The 16483-nt window shown below is 41.8% G+C and overlaps 1 protein-coding gene across 1 annotated transcript in view; it reads left to right on the top strand.

The window, feature by feature from the left end:
* Nucleotides 1–16483, top strand: part of ahr2 (aryl hydrocarbon receptor 2) — a 98183-nt gene that overhangs the window by 18384 nt on the left and 63316 nt on the right. Inside the window, exon 2 of the mRNA XM_040051369.1 lies at nt 389–576. Coding sequence (XP_039907303.1) covers nt 389–576 — 188 coding nt within the window. The remainder of the gene's footprint in view (nt 1–388; nt 577–16483) is intronic.

Here is a 16483-nt window from a genome sequence, read left to right as displayed (position 1 = left end):
ACTTTTGTTGTAACGAGTGGTTATTTGAGTGGCCGTTGCCTTCCTGCCTTCTCAGTCATGCTTCATTTGGTCCCTAATGTAGACATAGAGGGAGCCATGGTTTACTCAAGGATGTCTGATGCTTGTTCGGCAGTGTCTTTTCTGTCTGTATGTCATCTCAGTTTATCCCAGCTGCTCTTATACTGACGCACACACACGTCAGTATACAGAACACATGCAGCTCCCAACTTTGTTTGTTGGGCTTCTCATGACCTCTCTCATTCTCAAACCAACGTTTTGACTCTGAAGAGAAACCGACCTTTTCCAAGAGTCACTTGAGATGTGGAGTTTCTCGGTCGTCAACCTGTCCTTTTAAAATAACCCCCTTTGTCTCTTTTTGTATGCACAGGCCCAAACCTCCACCTCCCGAGGGCGCCAAGTCCAACCCGTCCAAACGCCATCGCGACAGGCTCAACGGCGAGCTGGACAAGCTCACCAGCCTGCTGCCCTTCACAGAGGAGGTGCGGTCCCGGCTGGACAAGCTGTCCGTCCTCCGCCTCAGCGTTGGGTACCTGAAGGTCAAGGGCTACTTCAACGGTAAGTCTTTGATCAACTCCCACGTCTGACAAATGCAGTCCCTCAAATCAGAGTTTGTAGGATTTGTTTCAGATATGACAGGATATATATTATATATATAAGTCTTTGCGCAATGTTTGGCACCTAGTGAGTGAAAGGATGCTGTGTCACTGCTTCAGACACGTAACAATATATGAGTACGTGATGATTTAAAAAAAAAACAAAAAACTTTTTTTCCCCAGATGCGCTATTTTGAAATGCCACGAGATGCTTCAGGCTTTTATGTTAATGCGATGGCATCAGATTTGTGCTGTGTTGAAATGTTTAATGGTGTATGCCTTTACCATGGAGTCAGCTGTTCAATGGGACTTAATCCAGAAACTAATCGAGCTGCAAGATGAAGCAAGTCAGCATCATTTTGAATCCGACATTTATGTTTAATAGCAGCAATGTTGGGAAAGCTGTGCTTATCCGAGCTTGATGTAAAGTCAGTGCAATACTGAGCTGGCTAATTAGATGTAATTATTAGATGTGGTCATATGTAACTCTGGAGATTACAGTTGTTTTGTTGGGTTGGGATGTTTCAGTGGGTGTACAAATATAGTGGCTGTAAATCTGCAGATAAGTCAGCATTTATTGATGGATGTGTCACAGCGATTTTGTGCCAGATCAGTGTTCAGACACGTTGTGATGAAGAGCCAGAAAAGGCCAGGACAGGACACAAAAGGAAGAATTTTTGGGGGCCCTGAAACAGTGGAAATAATTAACATCCATCCATATATACAAGAGAGGAAGACATCATTGTGAAGCACTAAGATATCGTCCATGGTACCGGTTTGGTACAATAAATGGCTAAATCTAATAACAAAGTAGGGCCTGATTACAGCAACAAGTCATAACCACAGTTATTTAATTGACTGTAGAAAATCTTGAGTCACTGAACCCAAAAACTCCTTTTTTAACGGTAGACCATGAACTTGAAGTTGGACCGAAGTCCGATGATGTTTGCACGTCTTCTTCTATCGCTTTCATTCAGTCATTTTCACCACTCTTGATACGTTTTTCCAAACAGTTAATGAATAAAAACATCTCACCACCATTTCAAGACCTGAACAACAAATGGTTGTACTCTTCCATTGAAACCTCACTGACTCTGAAAAAGTGCTGCAAGAACCTGTGGGCGTGATTTAGGGTAAAGAGTGTTCAGACACAAAAATGAAATGGGAAGGGTTCATTTGACGCTCGGTACGATGTAACTGCTGGAACTGAGAAAATCAAGATGATAAATGTGAAACTATAGGCATCAGGAAAAAAAGAAAAAATACACAAACTTTGCAGCAACTACTGCATATTACAGCAAAATTACACTACGTAGATTGACAGCACATGCTCGTGCGTAAGAAGCAGTGCAATGCTGGATTGTGGGCTTGTGACTTTTGCTCTTCGACACCTGTTTGAATGAAAGTTTGACGTGGTTTGATTGAAAACAGTCACTCGGTGCTGCACAGCGTTATGGAAAGTGAGAAATCCGTTCTCTTATGAGGAGCTGTGAGATTCAGATGAGAAATGACAAAACGTTGAGGGGTGAGGTGCGCGTAGCAACAATAACAGCGTGTACACAAACACGACGAGTAAGGATAATGTGGGTGGGGAAATTCGCTCCTGATGTGAGAACTGCATCAAAGCAACCGAGAAAGACTGAAACTAAATAAATAATATGCAGATAGGGATGGGCTTTTCAAGCAGGAACAATTTCAGGATTCACCGGGAACCATTCAGCTATTCTTCGACGATCGCTCCCCCACCTGAACTGCCCTCACCCGACTTAGATGTGGCAGACTTACGACATGTTCGGATTACCTGGAGTGGCTTGCACACAAGACTTGTTGACAGCTGTAGTCTTTGGCCGTCTGTGTTTCTCTTATTTGTGCAGGCCTACTTAATCTCACTGCACCACACATATTCTTGACTGGCAAAAAGCCTGGATACGCACAGCCACCACCTCCTGGCTAAAGTTACATCTTTACCGAGTGCTGGTAACAAATATGTGAGTAGCTAATAAATTGGTAAAGCAGTGTCAGGTTAATGTCCACACACCTTTGCGTGGGGTTAGACCACACTGGGTTCTGACACAGCCTGCATATAGCAGCTTACTTCGGTTTACTGATAGATGCTGGACACTTAGCTAGTGCTGTGCCTTGATGAAATATGAATAATTTATTTAAGCAGTCTAATATTTTTGCTGCTGTAGAGTCCCACAAAACTCACAATGAGGCCTCAGTGTTTCTCTGATATAAAATCTGATATTTTATGGATCTTATGCTGTATTTAACCTCGTGGCAATGAATTAGAGCAGTTTGAGAGTTACAGCGAGATAGATTTATTTGTTCTCTGCAGTGTTCTGTGATTCTGCAGTATACCTGCATTTTGTTTCCTACTATATATGAAAGGTTTTTTTTTACCTCCTCTGTTGGTTTCCTGTGTGGAAACTCCACTAAAACACACTCCACTAGTCAGACACACTTCGGGTTTATGAAAACTGTTTATTCTGAACCTTTTTAGACCAGCTTTATTTCCATTTCAGGCCCCAAATAAGGCAGCAGCATGCAGACAAACAGCGGTTTGAAACATCCTGCTGGGTGTGCATTCAGCTGAGATACGCCAGGCTCACCTCAGTCTCACTTTTGTGGCTGATACTGGAAGAAGATACGTTTAAGAATAGTTAAAGGGCAACTGTCTAGACCAGGGGTGTCAAACTCAAATACACAGTGGGCCAAAATTCAAAACTGGAACAAAGTCGCGGGCTAACATTAATATTTATTAAAAAAAAATCTTCCTCCAGATATAGGAATGAATCTTTTCTTATGGACTCAAATAAGTTTTGCTGGAAAACTGAATATGGAACAAGCAAAGCTTAATACTAAACAATATATATATTAGCTGTATAATACCAGTAGGCCAGCTCTAATAGTAATTTGGTGTGGCTTCGCGGGCCAAATGTAATTAGGCTGCGAGCCAAATTTGGCCCGCGGGCCAGAGTTTGACACCTATGGTCTAGACAGTGATCCAAATCGTTGTTTTAAACAACAGGACAAATACGACAGTGTTTGTTCAGTATGCGCACAGCAAGCCACGAGAAAGGAAAGACGTCTCGGGCTAGCATGAAAGTCTGCCAAAGCTGTGTTGCAGTGGAGTCTTCCTTTGCCTGAGCTCCACGTCTTCACCAGTTCAGCATGGTACTTCTTGAATAACCCAGGTAAAAAGACCATGAATACATACCCCAGCATTGCCTCCAGTTTGTGTGCATGGTTTCTGACAAAGAAACTGAACAAGCTGGTGCTCAGTCATTGTGTTTGCAAAGGGAAGATAATCAGGAGGATGGATTTAAAGGGGGAGGAGTGAAGATAGATGGTTTCAGGCAAAGGGTGAACTGAGGGGATGCACCATAGGGTAAAGAAGGATTATTCAATTCAATTCAGTTGAGTTTTATTTATATAGTGCAAAATCACAACAACATTCTACTAAGCTGATTTATTTTGAAAGGTAAAGACCCTGCAATAATACAGAGAAAACCCCACCAATCAAACAACCCCATATGAGTGAGCACTTGGCGGCAGTGGGAAGGAAAAACTCCTTTTTAACAGGAAGAAACCTCCAGCAGCACCAGTTTAGCGAGCGGCAACCAGTTGAGGGTGATTATTATGAACTGTGAATTATGCAAAGCTACTGTAGTAGAATAAAAATATGATGGTGGAAATCAGCTGCAGTTATTTAGTATATAAAATATACTGCCTACAGAGTTAGTCTTAGGCCCAAAGAAAGTCACTTTAAGTTTTAAGAAAAGCCCAACATTTGTGTACACTTGTTATTTTCTCTGCGCACGGTACAGAACATACATGATCATATCAGCATTTCAGGTGCATGTCTCATCGGCCTGACAGCATTTATGCAGAAATTCTCGCCTCTTCTCACTCCTGTTGCCGAGGAGGACTGATCCAAATACACGGCAAGTCAGAAGGGCCACATTTCACAGTCATGCACTGATATAGCCTCTCAGCTGGTGGCTACCACACCCCCGCTTATCATTTACTGTAAATAGGAAGCTTGTCTTTCAGGCAGCCTGGATCTAATCATTGCTATTTTCACAAGAGGCAGCAGAACAAAGCGAGGAAGCTCGCTGGAAACTCAAATAACCTCGGTGATCGTCTGCGCCATGTTGACAGAAATAGGGGTAGAATTCACTTTTAGATAAATAATCTTCTTGAGCCCCAGAGGAGAGGATTGTTATTTTCCAAGAGGTCAGAGACCATCGGTGCATCGGTCAATGTTATAAAACAAACCAGTCCACTGCTATCCTTAAAGCTAGGTTGGAAAAAAAATAAATAAATAAATTCCTAGCTCCATTTTTTAAATACTTTGATTTGTAGGTCAAGAAGTTATTTAGCTTATAATTGGCCCTGTGCAGCCCCTCAATGCATCATCTGTTTGAAATACCATATTTTCCGCACTATAAGGCGCACTTAAATTGCTTTAATTTTCTCAAAAATCGACAGTGTGCCTTATAATCTGGTGCACCTTATGTATGAATTCTGGTTGTGCTTACTGACCTTGAACCAATTTTATGTGGTACACGGCGCTCAAAAATGTTTTAGTACGACTTTGGTAAGCTACGAAGCCGCACCGCTTGATGGATTGTCAGAGCATTATGTCTATTGTAGTCAGGAGCCTCGTGGAGTAATCTGGCTCCAGAACTCTGTCTGCTTCAGGTCTCAAAGTCAAACGAACATTGCAGCATCACTGAGAGTTAAAAACTGTCTAAATTCTTTCATCTTTAATAAAATGATCAGCATTGCTGCTTTACCAGGTGTAACAATTAAGTTTAACATCCAGGCATCCATGAAAACAGAATTTATTAAATTTAATGGAGTTAGAAGTTAGCAGGAAGTTAGCTCGCTAGTTTACGCCTAGACATGATATAGCATGTTCTGACTGAGATATTTATGAAAAATTAAAATGTACAGCTCTGCCATCACTTCCAACATAAATGAAGACAGAAAACTAAAAAGCAGTGACGTTTGTAGGGTTACTGAAGTTGGGCTAGCTGGTATATAATGATGTGGTACGTGATTGATAGCGACACAGCTATGTTAGCATAACAAACAGTGAAGCTGGAGGATGAACCCTAACCTTTTTCCACTCGATAAAGGTTAACATGAGGGTTCCTGATGGTTAGAGACAAATGCAATCGCATGGCAGGATGCTTTAACGGAACAAACTACAGTTAGGAGAATAACTGAGATAATCCATCCAGTTTACGGGGTTAGTCATTAATATACTGCAACAACATGGGAATAGAGCAGCTACGAGAGAATTCAGTATTAATGAATCAATGTTATGGAAGTGGAGGAAGCAAGAAGAATTTGTTGAGTAAAGTTTGACTTACCTGACTGTTTTGTTTCGCTTAATGCACCTTATGTATGAAAAATACTGTAAGCTAGTTTCGCTCCACCCTCATTATATCAACTCTCCTCTCCTAAATAGAAGGCTTGAGAAGCTAGTGGGTGGGACTTCTGTACTTGAGAGGACCATATTAGGGATATCCTCTCTCTGATATCATACAGAGTAGAAGAGTAGGAAAAACTGGGTGAGGCATGAACGTTTGACTCCCCACGTTAGATCTGAACATTCAGCAGTGAGCTGGACAGGAAATAATCAAAACAAAAAATGGCTCATTTCCAAAGTAACAACTTGAAAAAGTGGTTACGTTGTCTTTTAAAAAGGCCACATGGAAGCATTTTAAACCTGCATTCTTATTGCTGGCCAGCAGGGGGCGCCTTCTTTTGTGCACAAAGACTGGCGGTTCTATAGACGTTTGTGATAAAACTGCACTTACATTATCTCAGTCTGTGACCTCAGCAAACACCTTTCTGTTGACTTTATGATCTCAGTTCTTTGTTTTGAGTCTTATTTAATAAAGCACAAATTTTATTTTGTATATTTTGATCCGATTTAACATCAATTACATGATAAAGCCAGGTGTGATTTAAGGTGGGTCTAGATTATAATTGACAAAGTCCTCCTGTGTGAGGGTGCGGTGTCCTTAAGCTTGAGTACACCATTGGTTTGGCTTCACGAGCCAGTGTGTGATGCCACACAGACTACGGCCTTCTTTAAAGTACAGTCTATGTAAATCTAACACATGGTTAAAGACAGTTTAAAAGAGAGAGTGAATCATGGCTAAAATGTGGAAGACAGCACAATTGGCTACTGTGAACATCCTTGTCTTTGTGTTTAGAAATATTAAACTGTAGAGGAATAAAGAAAAGGTTGAATGAAGCCAAAAGCTCCAGCCAAGAAAAGATGATTAAGCATTCAGTGCGCTAAAGGCGTGGTCAGTTTATTTTTTATCAGATTGCATTTTCAGTCATATGGTAAGTGGATTTCTGAGTGGAGTTGACAGAAGGAGCTGAAACTGAAACGAGCAGAGATGTTGTTTATATAGTGGGGCATATTTAATGCATACGGGTTAGACGCTAAACTTTTATTAAGCACGTGTTTACTGCTGTGTTTGTATCTCATCGTCATCTCTTGGAAGCCCACGATAAATTCTCCCAGTTCAAAAAGTTTTACATAAGGTAATCAGAGGACAGATCAGAAGGGAGGTGATTTATGGCCAAATACTGGAATAATAAAACTGCTTCAGCGTTCAATTTATTAGCTTTGTGCTGGAACCGACAGGAACTTTTCTCCTGGAACAGCGAGTAAACTGAGCCAGAAGTCTCAGGCGCTGGCAAGTGATCAGTGAATCACTGGCATTGACTAACAACCCTATCAACCCCCTGCAGTCGTTGGTCTATTTATGCTCTGAGACATGGTATTAAAAAACAAAAAGAAAAAGAGAAAACGGACATACTGGCTCTTTAATGCGAGCGTGTAGCCGCTCTCATCAAAGCAGCGGAGCCCCGACTGCCTGCTGCCAAAGGAAACAAGACAGCAGAGCTGGTTTCGCTTTGGTCTCATCAATTATTTGGCCGTGCGGGTCACTTAGTGTCAGCTGAACAAATGCGTTTGGAGGCGGCGCTGGGAGTCTGGTTTCCTTCAAACCCCGCTGTCGCTGCAGCAGCTTCCCTCCTCACCGCTCTTATTTTGAAATATCAAATTGAGAACAGCTTGATCCAGAAGTTAGACGGTTTGCCTGCGAACGTAGCATGTTGGATCCAAGATTTCTTCACTCATCCCCACTTGTTTCTTGGCCACCCTCCCTTTTCCACCCACCGATCTCCACCCATTTCCTGTGGCGCCCCCTGCAGCCCCTTGGTGGGCCCCCTTTTCCTTCAACTGTTCAGCTTCTTCCTCCTTTTCTGAAGTTCACAGCTCCCCCGACCCCCACCGCCCTCCATCTCCACCTCGAACAAACTGCAGGACTCCGGTTTGTTGTTACAGCAGGGAGGCCTGTTCGTGCAGCAGACCTACGTCGGCACAACTCGAGACTTTATGCATTCATAAAACCCTCCAATTTTACCTTTTCTGCACTCCTTCAAAGCCTTCTTTAAAAAGCTGCCTTTTTAGTGCATGAAGACTTTTGAAGTGCTTTGTTTGTGCTTGCTTTGGGCTTTTCTTAAGTATTAAAAAGTCCTCATTACGCTGGCTTTCTCATTATGTAATGACAGGTCCACCTTAAGATAACTCCAAAGTGCAGTCTGCTTCTCTGAAACAAGCCGTGCCTCATCAGTCTGACGGATTTTGTTGGCTTTTATCTGAAGAAAATTTGAAGGTATTGTCGATGAGACTTGCTAGGGTTTCCAGCATAAATTTCTCTAGCCTCTCTTTTGTTTCTACTCACTATTAATTGTGATAAGCCCAAACTTATTTGCATAGCCAGCTTTAAAAGCAATAAAAGAAAACAAAGTACTTCAACCAGGGAAATAAAAGCAGGCATTAAAGTCAGGAAATTAAGATTAAAGGACGAAGAGGGTAAAAATAACAGTGAAAACAATAAAAACAAAGGACACCGAGCAGCAAAAAGCAAGGCTGTAAAATTAAGTTTACAAGGTGATTTTAAAAGGCAGTGATACACTACAGCTGCTCGGTTTGAGGGGTTTTTAGGTCTCGGTACCGTTTCCTGTAACTTGACATGTTCGGCTTCTCTTCGTTACGTTTAAGCAACATGTTTGAATGTGGGGAAATTAAACTGATGCAATACACTGCATGCAGAAACACGCCATGGACAGGGTCAAATATGATCTTGTTGTGACGCTAACCCTGTAAAAACCCTGTTTTTTTTAACTAGAGTATTTATTGAACCTTCTGACAAATAAAAAAAAGAAATAAAAAAAAATCGTCATCTGAGTTTTAATTTGCATAATTTTTGCTATATCCAGGATTTTGTGTGATTTATTGCTCACAGCTTTTATCTTAAACAAAGAAAACATTTATTGGCATTAGGGTTTAAACAAAACACACTGGTGATGTAGAGGTCTTAAAAACTCATCAAATATGATAAACTTTGTGTTTACAGGGATAAACTTTGACGCTGTTTGACCGTGTTCAACCAAACCCAGGATTTGTATCATCCAAACACTAAAGTTATCATTTCTTTTAATGCGCTGAGGTAGCATTTTAACCTAAAACATAGCACACATACATTTGCCAGTTCAGTTGTTAATAAATATCGCCATTGATAAATAAATTAAAAGAGGACTTTTTTGGGACGGTAACCAATTAATCCAAAAAGTCTTTACCAGTGTTCACACTGATGAATGATTCCAACCAATTTCACCAGTGACTGCCAGCAGCCACTTGCCACTCAGTTGGGGAACACACTTTTTGCCCTAGCAACCATTGGTTGCTACGGTTTGCCTACCAGTCTCTAGGCCTGCGTGACTGTGACCTCAAGCTTTGAAACATATTTGTGAAAACATTAAAAACACAGTTCAGGTGTCATAATGTTTTCAAACCAGTTCACAGAGCTGTGGGCTCGTTCTCTGAGCCACTCTGAGCTTTTTAGGTGGTTCAGGATGAACCAGGGACATAAACACGACAAAAGAAAAAATACCAGGGATCCAGCGATGAGTGTAGATAACACGGACACAGCTGCACATGTGGTCGCAACTCTTAAATCAACATTTTCCTTTGCATGTTATCAAAAACATTCAAGTGACATCTCTTAAACCTCTGCTTAAAAAATTAAAACCATACAACATTAGACTGAATGAAGTCAGTAACGCCAAAATAATCTGATAGAATTCAGATTCTGAGAAGCTTTATCATTGAATCCAGTATCAGTCCATTTATTTTGCTAACTACCAGTCTTAATTTGATACAAGTAACAATACTTACTTTCATTTTTTGTTTAGATTAAGTTTTTAAATGATAATAATTGTTCAAAATCGACACAACACAATCTAAACTTTTCGTCCAGCACTGGGAGCATTGGTAAATAAACAGAATCATAAATCTGACCAGACATTTGTCCTAAAATATCCCCAAAATGCCACAAAGACACTGAAACATTTTAACATTTTTAGCTCGTCAATTACCAGCTTTGTCGACCGCTTGGTCACCAGACTGAAGATGTAAATAAAAAGCTCACTGGGTGTCTGCGGCCGTGTTGAATCACTCGTTGTGATTGTGCTGTTACCAAACACACACTCACACTCACACACACACACCACTGAGAGTCTGTCTGCTGATGAATTTCCCAGCATGCCTCTCAGTGAACAAAGGCGACCCGGGAGTGTAAAGGCTCACGGGGAGGCCAGCGCGGTGCAGTGGTTTAGCAGGATGTGGCTCAGAAAGGACCGCTCTGTGTCCGTCCTCTGGGCCTCGTCTCTCCCACAGGGCTGAGACGCAGGACGGCGACGATGGGCTGCTGGGAAACGCCCGAGGGTTCGATCCCATTTCCAATGCTCACAACACGGGCATTGTTCGACACTGTGAGCATTTTCTGAAGCAGACCTCCCTCGTGTTCAGACACGGCTTTGCTTTTATCCTCAGCTTGTCTGTCTGAGTCTGTCTCTTCTCTTTCCCTTCTTCTGTCTTTCCCTTATCAGAGACAAAGCTTGTTATTATCTTGCCGAAACACTGAGTGAACATTTTCCAATTTCTTTATATTTTCAGCTATATGTCAATCTTTGCTTAACTGCTTTACAAGCTCACGTGTTGCTCAAACACTTTCTCTAACATTTTTCACATGAACACATAGCAAGGACATGCATGGGTTCCTGCACAGGGCTAAAAGAGTCTGAGACCACTTGACCAGATTCTACACAACAACATAAGTAGATGCAAAAGGGACCAAAAGAGATAGAGGCATAAATATCAGTAAAATGAGATTTAAAAAAAAAATCCAAAATGTCCACAAAAAGTCATAAATGGATATAAAATGTCCACATAGAGACATGAAATAGATGTAAAATGTCCACAAAAATGATGGATGGATGGATGGATGTCCACGCTGAGACATAAATAGATTTATCTTTTCAAAAAGACACAGAAAGAGGTCCAAAATGTTCACAATCTTGCTGAAAAACACCATAAAGCCATAAAAAATAAAGCCATGAAAAGTGAAAAGCAAACACAAAATCACCACAGAATGAAAAGAAAAACAAAGCAGCCACAGAGTGATGAATAAAGACCACAAAACACCCAAAGCAAGTGTGAAAAAACCCAAACATAGCAAAGCAAAATCACCATGATATAAGACAAAACGAACACAATGACTTCCAAAAGAGGTACACAGAAAAAAACCCACACACATTAAAATAATCCAAGACACCTGCAAAAGGTGTAAAATGTCCATGAAGACACAGAAAAAACACAGAGAGATGGAACCAGCCACAGAAGTAACACAAATGGGGTTTTCAACGAGTACAAAATGTCTTCAAAAAGTTGCAAAGAAATGAGCGTGACCACAGAGAGACTGCACGTACCACAGGTAGATTTTAACGTGCGACACCAAAATCAATACCACTTTCTTTTCTGCCTTCTTTCATTTTTGCATTGTGCCGTTTGTGTAGGAGGACGTTTGAGTCAGCTGATTTATCACACCTGAGAGGCGGTGCCAGCGTAAACAGTGAAAGTAAGCCTCCACTGCTGCCTGCGCTAGCACATCGAGAAATGATAGATAGTCTCTTTTAAGAGGCTCTTATTGAGACAAAGAAGTCTGCTGGGGATTCAGGCTTTCTCTTTGTGAGCCTTAATGAATAGCTGTCCCTGATGAAGCTCCCCTGTTTCCCCTCGTGGAGGAGGAGATTTCTGGCTGTTTGAGAGTCATAATTTGTGGTCTTATAATAGCTCGGCTGAACTTCCCTCCTTCGCTGGGCCTCAGGAAACACACACACACATGCACGCGCACGCATGTGTACACTCTATATTTTTTCTGTGTTACACATTCATTTCTTTTCCTCTCTCGACATGCACGCACCCCGCCCGACCCTCTTCCTTTATGCGTTTTCCAGATGTGGACAGATTCAGGCCCTTGGTCTGTGTTCCCAGCTGATTAATGCTGCTGCTTTACAACATCAGGCTTCCTCTTTGTGAACCCCGTGACCCCCTCTGATCTTGAGCATGACCTCCAACTAGTCTCAAAGTGAAGGCTGGAGAGCATGGGGTATACTGTAGGTTGCAGGTTTCAGGTACAGGCTTACAGATGGTTTATGCTAATTTGGATGAATCACAGTTCAAAATGAACCTTTTATTATTCACTTATTCTGGAGCTCTTCACCACATTAAACAATCAAACATGGGCTGTACCAAGTGCCAGTTGGGAAATTCTACTTTTAAAATATAAATATCTCCATACTTTTTTTTTAGCATCCTATTAATTGTCATTATTCATGCCTCCAAGTGCAAGTGGGCATGTATGCGAGGTTTAATGAGTGCAGGTAGTTGGGCAGGAAAAGAGTTTATTTGCACTGGTCTGATTTCAGCTCAGTGTGAGAGTCTTTACTGCAAACTGCCGTCAGTTGTGGTCTCGCTAATTTCTACTTTCTCTGCTCTCACTTTCACTGTGAGTGCGCCTCCTTGCACACGGAGTGGAGCAGACCCGGCTCCGCTCATGTTACTGTAGGTGGGATAAAAGCTTCCTAAATAAAGTGGTAACATGACAAAACGCAACAAAAGAGAAAGCGAGCTAAAAGGGTTGGTTGTTGTCATTAGAAGCCGAGAAATGCCTCGAAAGTGGTGAACTTGATGCAGTGTTTAGACCGTCGGTTACTGGCGTCAGTAGTAGTGTAATATCTCCTCCCGAGAAATGTAACTACACGCCACGTTGACGCAGCCTGCAGCGACTTGAACGGCGTGGAAGGTTGCGGTCTAGGGTTAAGAGGGGTTTCCCATTACGTCGTAAGTTAGGACATAGATTTCCTGCAGAAGTCTATCAAGCTTTACTAGCTCTACATCAGAGATGTTGGTGCATAGCCCCGGCATAGGAATGAAATAAAAAGTAAAAGCTCCTTTTGACTGTTCTCTTGCCACAAGAGGCTTGATTTGGCAGAGTTTTGTACTTCCTGTCGCAAAACCAAAGGGGATTTGTGTCCCCGGTCGGAAACAAACTAGCGACCTTTAGCTTACCAAGCAAACATATTTGGTTTTTCGCTGTTTGAGCCCATGATCTCCAGCGATCAGTCCATACGTGGTAAAGACACTGGATCTTTTTTCTGCTTGCAAAAAAAAAAAAAAAATTTTGGCGTCCCACCAACCAAAGAGGTTTGGCCTCCCTCCAGGAGGAAAATTACCGGGATTGTGATAAAAATATTTTTAAGAATTCAGTCTTGTGGTTCATTTACTGAAGCATAAAACACGTGTTTATCAAATGGCCAGAAAAAGCACTTACAGCCTCATTTTTAGTTCTCTTACTCAACAGAAATCTGTCCGTTTTTCTGCTAATTTTGGCCATTTGGTGAACAAAAATGAAAGTTTTACTTCAAAGAAATGCTGTGAGGTTTGCAGCCGAGCTTTGTCAGTAGCTTTAAGACCAGAGTCACGTGAATCCTGGGAGTTTGAACACTCTGTCCTTCCACTTCTTCTCACTTCTGCTTTTTCCTGCTCTATGACTGACGGGCCGATACGAGGCATCGACAGACAAGCTCTGCCCTTGGCGCTGGCTCTTGGGTGTCATGTAAAAAAAAAAAAAAGCAATAAGGAATAACACACAGTGTCAGCTCCAGAACACAAGCCAGTCCTGCTGTAGATTCTCAGTTTGGCAGGCCTCCTGATCCGGGTAACTGCTGTCAGGAAACAGATGGCTGCTTTAACGGTGTTTGGTGGGACCTGCCTGTGTCCTGGGGCAAAATGTGGCTCACTGAAGTGCTCCTGCAGAACTAAATTAGAGCATTAGGGCTGGAATATGTGGGACTTTTGCAGATCTTATCAGAGGTCGGGGGGTAATTTCCCTGATAGAGTTGGGAAAGTTTTGGACAATTGCCATTTCTTTAAGAGGAGTTGTTGTGTTCTTAATTACCCCTTCCTCTCATATCTGAGTGAACGAAGTGCTCACTGGACATTTATCTTTGATCTTTTGACTTTGGGACTTCTCACAGATTTTAATTTGTTTGGAAAAGAGTCAGCATAGACAACAAAAACAAACTGAACACTGATGTTTGCAGCCCTAACTCATTGTTTTGAGACACTGAGATTTTTGTACTTTCTCGGGTCTTTTCTGTATTGTTTTCAGGTGGGATTTGTTTTCACCGTTCATTATTTTTTGTGTCATTCATTCTTTGTTTGCTGCTGAAACAACTTTATCTATTGTTCAATGAAGAGGAAGAGGATTAAGAATAGAGAGAAAGTAAGAGAGAAAGAGAACTGGTTAGAGGCCTAGCATCGATGTTTGTGTTGGCAGGAGAGTCAAAGTCCAATGCAGAGGCCTTTAAAAAGCTCAAACAAACCGGTTCTGTTAACACGGAATAAAGCAGAGAAGAAGAAAAGGGAGGGTATGTGAAGGGACAATTACTCATTCGCTTAAATGCATGAAAGTCAATCGTGGGGCCAGGTCAAGAGTAAAAAGACAGTTATTACCTGTTCTTTAGAGCTATCATAGTTTGGAAATGCCCATGCGGGCTAAATTGTGGAATATGACCTGGAATGATCCTGGAAAAGCGTCTCCGGCGTGTCCAGTGCGATAGCATCAGCCCTGCAGACCCTCTGCTTGGAGGATCGCAGTCAAAACACCGCAGATGAGCCGTCGTGTAGAAACCTGCCCAGGCATCTGTTTGTGTGTGTGTGAATGTGTGCTTGTGTAGTTTGAAATTCATCTCTCTTCCTTCTGAAGGTAAAGACTATGTGTTTTTAAAACTCGGGATAACAGCTAGGATGATATTCTTTTCCCTTTTTGCTTCGTTCAGGGATGCCAGGCTCATGGGCAGCTCAAGGAAACACCCTTACAGATTTTCCACTTTGTTTAAGGAAACTTTAACCTGCCCCATAGCCAAGATTGTAAAAAGCTGAAACCTAAAGTAAAAAGGACTTCCTCACAACACTGGCCACATTTTTTTCAGTGGCTTTACTGGCAGTGCATGTCCATTATTATTCAAATAGCTTGTTTAAATCTAAAAGTACTGTCGTCTACTTTTCAATTCAGTTCAATTCAATTCAGCTTTATTTATATAACACCAAACCACAACTGTCGCCTTAAAGTGTGTTATATTGTAAAGTAGAGACCCTACAGTAACACAGAGAAAACCCCAACAGTCATATGACCCCCTATGAGCAAGCGCTTTGGCAACAGTGGGAAGGAAAAACTCCCTTTTAACAGGAAGAAACCTCCAGCAGAACCAGGCTCAGGGAGGTACGGCCTCCTACTGTGACTAGTTTGTGGTGAGGTGATGAAGACAGGACAAAAATGCATTAACACAACAGGAGCCTTCTGATTAGTCGTTTACCCTGCGAGATCCCAGTCATCGTCACGGTGACTTACTGTGAGTTATTGTGGTTTCCAAACTGGGTTAAGGGGGCCACAAGATGAACTGGGGGGGTTGGCTATAGTTTGCAACTATAGCATGTGTGTATGTTGGAGTGAATGTCTGTTGGTATGGCTGATTTTTGAAAAGTGATATATAAATAAAGTTAATATTATTATTATTATTATTATTATTATTATTATTATTATTGTTGTTGTTGTTGTTGTTGTTGTTGTTGTTGTTGTTGTCACAACTTTTTTTCTTACAAATGTTATTACACTGTTTATTACACAGTTATTTCCCCTTTTAAAATCTGTGTAATACTCCTGTTGAAGCAGGTGCTGGATTTGGTTGTGAGATGGTTGTGAGAGCGTGACACATCAAAGACCCTGGTTAACAGTGGAAAGATTAACAAGTGGTTTGAAAAGATCACTTTCTTTTTAAACCACAACTAACAAGCTAGATGCACAACTTGACAATTATACAAAAGAGAAGAAGTATCTCGAATGCTGCCTCTGGTATCACTTTAGATGTCAGTAGAAGTTGCTCCTTCAGCTTCACGCTATCACGGTGAAGCTGAAGGAGCAACTGGAAACTAAACGTCTCTTCTGAGAAAACTTTACCTACCTGAAAAGATCTGGAGCAGAAGCAGAACGCATGGATTGTGTCAAAGTGACTGATGAGGCGACAGAGCTGAGATAAATGCTAGTGGAGAGGTGGCACTCTCGTAAGGGATATTGCAGGTGTGAGGCAAATGGGGCGTCTGCTGCAGTCAAAAGGAAAACTGAGGACATGTCAGATGTCCGATGGGAGGGGGGTTGCACAGATCTGAATACAGGTGCACCTTGAATGTTTCCTTGCCTTCGGCGCTGACAGTTGCTGTTACAGGTGAACTGAAGAAGGTCAGGACTTTAACAACGTTATCCGACTACTGAAACGGTATACAACTTTCTAAACACTCACCTGCTTTCTGTTACCCGTTTCTCTGATAACATCTGTGTCTGAAGTAGGCGGCGCTCAGTCGGTCC

Source organism: Simochromis diagramma, unplaced genomic scaffold, assembly GCF_900408965.1.
Source record: "Simochromis diagramma unplaced genomic scaffold, fSimDia1.1 OVJJ01000107.1, whole genome shotgun sequence".
NCBI lineage: Eukaryota > Metazoa > Chordata > Actinopteri > Cichliformes > Cichlidae > Simochromis > Simochromis diagramma.
The sequence above is the reverse complement of the archived record's forward strand: the minus strand, read 5'-3'. Positions and strand labels throughout refer to the sequence as shown.